Source organism: Oryza sativa, chromosome 3 (assembly GCF_034140825.1).
Source record: "Oryza sativa Japonica Group chromosome 3, ASM3414082v1".
Lineage (NCBI taxonomy): Eukaryota > Viridiplantae > Streptophyta > Magnoliopsida > Poales > Poaceae > Oryza > Oryza sativa.
In genome coordinates this window covers 3,259,995-3,267,675 of record NC_089037.1, presented here as the reverse complement: position 1 = coordinate 3,267,675, position 7,681 = coordinate 3,259,995, and the positions used below count along the sequence as shown (strand labels likewise).

Genomic DNA, 7,681 nt, shown 5'->3' with positions numbered 1-7,681 from the left:
TGTGGCGGCTGGCGGCGAGGAGTCGGTGGGAGGCGGAGGCTGGGAGACCAGCGGTTAAACGAGAGAAAGGCTAATGTGTGAGTTTGCCGCGGTAAATCTTTCACTATGTAACGGAAGTTCTTTCACCATGCAAGGGAAGACCAGTAGACCACTAGATCCCTCCGTTTCATAATGCTTTGTAACATTTCCTACATCCATATAGATGTTAATAAATCTAAACACATACATATGTAACATTTGAATGAATATGAACAATGCTAGAAAATCTTACATCGTGAAATGGAGAAAGTAGAAACTAGCAAGTCATTGGAGCTCAGGAATATAACGAGGAAGTCAGTATATGCCATATTGTCTCAATGACATCACAAAGTAGTATCAAGACGCAAGTATCATAGCATCACAAAATAGTAGTATCTCGCAAGTATAATAGCAGCATCACAAAATAGTAGTTTCTGGACGCGAGTATCCAGGACTATCAGGACTATCAACGAAAGAGACAAGAGACAGTGAAAGAACTCTCAGTGAACCTAATATCACAACATCACAACGAGACCGTGGCTATCAGAACTCTCAGTGAACCTACATCACAGCATCACAAGAGACCGAAGTATGAGTATAAGCCGGGAGCACAGCGAACAAACTCTCAGTGAACCTAGTATCACAACATCACAACGAGACCGTGGCTATCAGAACTCTCAGTGAACCTACATCACAGCATCAAGAGACCGAAGTATGAGTATAAGCCGGGAGCACAGCGAACATATCAGAACTGTGCGTCAAACTGACTAGGCATCTCCGGCACCCTGAAGCCAGAAACAGTGTAGGCATTCAGCAACTTCTTGGCATTGGTCAAGAGATGACCATGCCGATCCCACATCTCCGCAGTGCGTCTGAGGAATGCTTCTTTCTTAGCTGGTTTAGGAATATATGCCTTGCGCATATAAATGATTTTTCTCAACATTCCGATCTACAAGCAGAAAACAATTTTAGAAAAAATAAAATAAAACACTTCCAATAATAAACATTTAATTAATTATTGGTTTAAAATAACAAAAAAAACCTCATTTAATTTGCGATAAAAGAGTTTATTGAGAGCATCCAGCTTTAAGCATCCCGTCACCTCTGGCACTGAAAAGAAGTACTCATTGAACTATAAAAACAAAACAATATACAAAGTTAATATTATTTGACAACTAAAAAAAAAAACAAACACAAATAGGTTTGGAAGCCCATTTTCAAAGGGCCCATACACAACCCGACCCAATCAAATGGCCCAGATTGAGCCCAAATAAAAAATTTACATCAAATGAAAGCCGAGATTAAGATTAAAGTCAATTTAAAGGCCCAAAACAATATAGAAGTGACTCAAATTTAGCCCATCAGCTTAACTAACAACAGATACAAAACCCAAAACACTAACAAAGATAGAGAATTTGGCTACCAAGAAGAGGAGACAATCGCGTGACTTGCTCTAGAAAAACCAATTAACAACAAAATACAGCATCCAGATCGAGAAAAAAGCATGGACATGGAGAAGAGTGAGAAAGATGGAGATAAAAAAACGCAAGCAGATCAAAATCCAGATCTATTTAGAATCAATTATCTTAGAGGAAATCTCAGATCCACCGAAGAAAGAAGCTTCTCTGCAACAAATCTATTCAAGAAGAAAAAGATGGAGATGGAGAAGAGTGATAAAGTTGCAGGTACAAGAAAACTTCAAAGATCAAATTCAGGAGCAAAAGCAGATCAAAAGTACGAACAATGCACAAGGGGAAAGAGTTAAAATTCATTCTTCTGCCAATTTTAAATAACATTAAAATATTAGAAGAAATCAACATTTCAGTAATCAACTTATTATGAAATTGGTGAGCATGAGTAACTTTTACATTGAACCGTTTGATTAGTAAATGTGAAGTATGATTATAATGTGAAGTATCTACCCATTGTTCTTAAGCCCAAAACAACACAATTTGTACAGATTCCCAAATGTCAATAAACACTACGTCAGGCACACTTACTTGTAATGACATCCAAGTACAAATTAAAATAAAAAACTATCTGAATCTTAAACAACAAATTCTATTTTATAAACATCCATAGAACAGGAAAGGTTTCAGTTAATATAGCATACACTACTTGACATATGGGTTCAATTCACAAAAGAAAAAGAATAAAGACTAGGTTCAGCTAATCGAGAATTCCTAATGTAGCTTAGCCAAATATTATTGGGAGAAAGATGGCATAAGTGAAGTGAAAACACAGACATCAAAATTAGGTAATAGAAGAAAGAAAACACTTAGTTCAGAAAAATCAAATTCAGGTAAAAAAAGATAACTGCATCATTAATCTTTGTTGTATTTTATTTTGTACTCAGAGTATAACACAATTTTTGAAATTTATTTCAGAATCACAAAGAAAACAGAAAGATTTGGTATCTTAAAATGTTGCAAAAATTGCTGACGATAACCAATTCATATCTGCTGAGAAATCAGGTGGTAAGTAATTGTTCAACTATAACTATTAAAATTAAAATTACAGTTCATTTGTTCTATTTTTAGATAGAAAAAATTCTGTAATTTCAATATTAAAATCATGTAAATTGACCCAAATTTATGATTTAGGATATAATCACAAGTGAAAATTTTGTACACACTGAAGTGAATTCCTTTCATAATAAGGAAAGGAAGAGAACATTAGCATTAGTGGGGGAAAAAGCAAATTTCAAAAAATCAAAAGTTTGTTGAAAGTAAGCATGTTCATAACAGAGACATAAGCACAGGTTTATAATTGCATATCTTAAATTAATCAATTCAGCATGAAAAGCACATTTTATGACTAGTGAAATATATGCGAATCATACACAAATATTACATTTTCTATCGTTAGTCAACTCATACTTCATATTATCTAAGTTATTTCGAATTACAGTCAATTTATTTTATATTTACATGTTTGAAATACTGTAATTTTAGTGTTATATTAGTGTAATTCGTATCAGTCATAACTAAATTATATATCTACAGGAATCACAAAACTCACTTCAGAAGCAGATTTTCACAAGCAAATGAACACAATAGTTCAAATGAGTTCAATTAAGTTCATCTTAATATCAACTCATTCTTTCAGCGGACAAGTATGTGAATGTGACATCTATGCTATTTCAGTTAAATTAGAAACATAGAACCATAGGCTAAATCACATAGAACCAAAGGCTAAATCACAAACATATTTATAAATAAACTCACATATAACCATTTTTAGTTAATTTGTTATATAAACTTTTCATTTTTAGTACATTTGTGATACCAGTTCAGCTTTCATGCCCTGTAAACTCAATAACTATTGATTTTTATAAACTCATGTTATATAAACTGAATTGTTGTTGATTTTTATTGTAAGTTACAGTGCGCTGTAAGAGAATATTAAAACTGAAAACTGGACAAAAAAAACAATGAAATAGTTTGTAATCTGTCTATATTACTTTGAACTAGAGATATCAATGTCAAACATAACTAGACTGAAATCAGAATATCAATTAAATATTGCCATCAAATGTAAAACCAAATCAATAAATCCCAAATATCTGCATAACAAACAAATCACAGTAGTAAAAACTCACAGCACAAATCACACTAGATAAACTCACAGCGGGTATGTAAGTGAAGGGGTAGCGGGAGAAGGGTCTCAGTCTACGAGCTCCAGGCGGATTCTGGGGGCGAGGCCAGAGTCGATTCCTCCCAAAATACTTGCGGGGTGCCCTCCCCCATGTCACCCTCGGGTGAGCGAGGGAAGCCTTCAGGGCGAGTCGGGCGAACGCCTCGACCATGGGCTCGTCGATGACATCGGCCATTCCTGTGGATCAAATTTTAAAACCCCTAATCAATTCAGATCAAATCCGTAATATGGGATTTCGCAACCAACGAGAAATTTCGCACAGGAACCAAACCGTACAAGAGAAACAAACACGTTCGGGCGAAAGTAAACAAATCCGGACGAGGGAAACGATTTCGAGACCAAAAATTTAGCAAACGAGTGATTTCACAAAGTAGAAACCAAAACAAACAGTACGAACGAAACCGATTTCGCAAACAAATCGAACAGTACGAGCGAAACTAAACCAAACCCTACCGCACGCCTGACAACGACGGCGGCGAAATGGATTTCACAACGACGTCGGCCAAACGGATTTCGCAAGCAAACCAAACGTACGACCTAAACCGATTTCGCAACCAAACCCTAAGAGATTTCGAAACAAAAAACAGATTTCGAAAAAAACAAACGAGGACGGAGAACGTACCTGTGGAGGTACGGCGGCGGCGGCGGCGGTGGGGAGGCGGGGAGGCGGGGGTCGCCGCTCGACGGCGAATGCTGGGCGGAGAAATCGGGCGGTGGCTGCGTAACAAGTTCAAAATAACTGCGAGATAGACGAGGAGGACCAAATCAAGGAGACGATCGAAGAGAACCTAGTAGAACTTACCAGATTTGATTCGATCGAGGAGATCGCTTCCGGCTTTCCTCCGACGAGGCGACTCGGGGGGCAGCGGCAGCGGAGAGATCGGTTCATATATATATACCGCATCCAGGGCCATGCCCCACCTGTCAGCCTAGCGCCGCGCGGACTCCAGCCGTCCCCGGCCCACCTGTCAGTGAGGGCGATCACCGCCGACCAAAGCGGCCCCCCACCTGTCAGCCTAGCGCCGCGAAGGTTCCAGCCGCCCCGGCCCACTTGTCAGCGAGCTGACGCATCCAGCCGAGGGAGGCCTGCCCCACCTGTCAGGGAGAGCGATCCCCGCCGGCCGAAACCCGTGGGGGGCTGCCCCACCTGTCAGCCTAGAGCCGACTCCAGCCGAGGCCCCCATCCATTGACCGCCTCCCGCGACCGTAGGTCCACTCGTCAGTGGAACAGATCCTCGCCTCCATCCGGGGAGGCCCGTCGGCGACGCACCGGCGCATCCGGGGGCCGCCCGCCGCCGACGCACAGCCGCCATGGGAGTCACCCGTCAGCGGAAACCGAGCAGAGGCCAGAGCGCCGTCGTAGAGAGAGATCCCGCTGCGGCGCACGGCGCCTCTCTGGACCTCCGTCCGGCTCGACGGCACAAAGGGCCAGATCCAAATGAAGAGGGCCACGAGGGAACAAGAGAAAGGGTTTGAGGGAGGTGAACAGATAGGTTGAAGGGGGAACCGGGGAAGATGAGATTGGAAGGAGGAGGAGCTATCTATATAAAAGGAGTACTAGTGCTACTAGTAGTAGTGGCTATAGACAGCTAAAGAATCGACTTTAAAATAGCTGACCGTTTCAACCGATAAATAAGTCATCAATCACGTATTCTAATTTCTCTCTCTCTCTCTCTCCCACCTTCGAATTTTATTTCCAGATCTCACCAAGTTCTTCTACCCTATAATGCAACAACTCATTTTACTCATCATCATTCATTATTGGACAAATCCAACGACCCAAAATCACCATCTCAAATCCAACGAACCAGATCCCTCTCCTCCCTCCCGCACCCACCCACGCGCGAGAAAATTGCATATCTACCATCGCATAAGATTGGCTTCGCAGAAATACCATCACTTAAATCGGCTTCGCTAGAATACCACTCCCAACTAGAATGTCTTCGCCAAAATACCATTTTGGACAAAAATGACCCTACATCTATCTCTTCCACCTCCGACACGAGCAAACGGCAATGGTGCACGGCGCAGTAGCGGCGGGTGAGATGAGGAGCGAACGACGGTGGTCTTCTCCAGCGAGTTCGTCCGTCTCACCTAGCTGCGCGGCCCCCAACGCCTTCAGTCTCCGCGACGCGTCGCCTCCGTCGCCGGCGAGTTCGACGAATCATCCCCATTGCCGGCGAGTTCATCTGTTGCCTCGACACACCGCCCCCATCCTCGTTCTTCCGTCACACCTCAACGCGTCACCCTCATCGCTGGTGAGTTCGTCCGCTCCGCTTCCGTCGCCGATGAGTTCGGCCCCATCAACGTTGATGACGTCGGCTATGGCCTCCTCTTAGCGCGGCGGGCATAATGAAAAGGTGGGGACGACGAGGAGGGCAGCGCCCCCATCGTCGCTGACAAGGTGGCACCGGTGGCTGCCGACGAGCTCCTCCGACATTGGTATTGGAGGAAGGGAGAAGAACCAGGGTCATTTTTGTCCAAAATGGCATTTTGGTGAAGCCGTTCTAGTTGGGAGTGGTATTCTAGTGAAACCGATTTAAGTGATGGTATTTTTGCGAAGAGCAATGGTAGATATGCAATTTTCTCCCCACGCGCTCCACCCAACGCTCCTCTCCCCGTAACTCCCGTCCCCCACGGTCGCCCCAAATCTCGCGAAACCGCCGAAGAAGCTGTCGGGCTCGTCGTCGCCAAGCCGATCTCCTCCGCGCCGCCAGAACTTCGTCGCCTCTTCTAGAAACACGACGCGCACAGACAGAGAGAGAAAAGAGGAGAAAAAGAAAAGCGGCAAAAGTCGGGAATCCCAAGAGCAAGGAGCGGGCGTGCTTGGCCGCAGTTGCCGGGGACCCCCAACGTCATCTTCGTCGGCACGGAAGAAGACGGCATCTTCGCCGTCGAGCTCGATTCGCTGAGCGTCAGGAAAGTGTGCGAATTGGACAAATCACAAGACCTTTTCTTCCCCTTCGTCAGCTACTACGCCGAGTCATTCCTGGTATTCATCTCATATTTCTCATCTGTTCGACTGTTCATGCAAATTTGGTTGCAAATTTAAAATGACATGGTTTGCTGGTTTTTTTTTTATTTCTATTTTTACAGCTGAGCCTATCAAGCAGCAAATTGCCAGCACCAGCGGCAAATTAATCCACCATCTTGCAGTCTGATCGATGTTCTTCGGTGATTTGTTTCGTCTGCGGAAAGTTCAGGGAGACAAGTAGTTTAGTTCGATCACTTGGTCAGTTAGCATAGTTCCTGACGATTTTTTTGTTGTGGTGTTCTTCTTATCAAATTGTGACCATGGATCGAACACTTATTTCAATCGATCAGTTTCAGCATACGCGAGTCATTTTGTTTCAGTCAATGCCTGACACAACCATCAAGTGTTCTGAAAAATGAATCGTTGTGGTTCAGTCTCAGTCGGATTGGGGGGAATTGGGAGGGTTTTGGGTCTAATTGGTGTCACTTTTCTGATCATCGAGTCGTCGTCCGCGGAGAAGACTAATATCACTCATGAGTTAAATTTTAGTGGGAGTTAAATTTTAACTCATGGTGACGTGGACGAATCTCGGACGTTCATTTCTCGATCCAATGGTATAAGGTGAGAGTTGCATAGTTGCACTGAATTAGGTGATTGCACCGGATACTTCCCCGTGACCATGAGACTTTGGACATGGTGATTTAGTAAGGAGAGCTAATTTTCTGCTGTTGGGACGTGGTAAATTCTCTTCTACCAAACCATCTGATGTGCTAGCTCTTACCGTGCTTGTCTATATATGCTAAAATCACTTCTAAGAACTATATGATGTTTCCGGCAAGAGAGTCAAATCGATATTGTTCAGAATCAAGATACATGAATATTGATCTCTGCAATCTTCAGTGAGTGTTGAGTTCTGTGTGAGGATGTAAGTAGGGGACAAGCTCTATCAGTCTAAAGAAATAAAGAATAGTATTAATCTTACTTTGATTTAATAGTCGATATGCCCTCTGTGTAAGCTGTTCCTTGGTTCTT

The 7,681-nt window shown here is 43.1% G+C and overlaps 1 protein-coding gene and 1 long non-coding RNA gene across 2 annotated transcripts; one reads left to right on the top strand and one right to left on the bottom strand.

Moving 5' to 3' along the window:
- Positions 1-392: 392 nt before the first annotated feature.
- LOC4331701 (uncharacterized) lies at positions 393-4,539 on the bottom strand. The gene is made up of 5 exons (XM_066308603.1): positions 4,478-4,539; positions 4,298-4,368; positions 3,647-3,852; positions 1,061-1,150; positions 393-967 (listed from the first exon to the last, which is right to left on the bottom strand). The coding sequence occupies exons 3-5, from the start codon at positions 3,848-3,850 to the stop codon at positions 764-766; spliced, it is 498 nt and encodes a 165-aa protein (XP_066164700.1). The 5' UTR covers positions 3,851-3,852; positions 4,298-4,368; positions 4,478-4,539; the 3' UTR covers positions 393-763.
- A 1,932-nt stretch (positions 4,540-6,471) lies between these two features.
- On the top strand, positions 6,472-7,007 carry LOC112938218 (uncharacterized). Its single transcript, XR_003241268.2, has 2 exons — positions 6,472-6,667; positions 6,772-7,007. It is a non-coding gene; the product is annotated as an uncharacterized lncRNA (long non-coding RNA).
- Positions 7,008-7,681: the final 674 nt, after the last annotated feature.

Coding starts and splice junctions, on each gene's coding strand:
- LOC4331701 (XM_066308603.1), bottom strand. CDS start 3,850: ATGGCCGATGTCATCGACGAGCCCATGGTCGAGGCGTTCGCCCGACTC. Junction 1,151..3,646: donor CCTTCACTTACATACCCGCT/GTGAGTTTATCT, acceptor TTGTTTTTATAG/TTCAATGAGTACTTCTTTTC. Junction 968..1,060: donor TTTATCGCAAATTAAATGAG/GTTTTTTTTGTT, acceptor TTCTGCTTGTAG/ATCGGAATGTTGAGAAAAAT.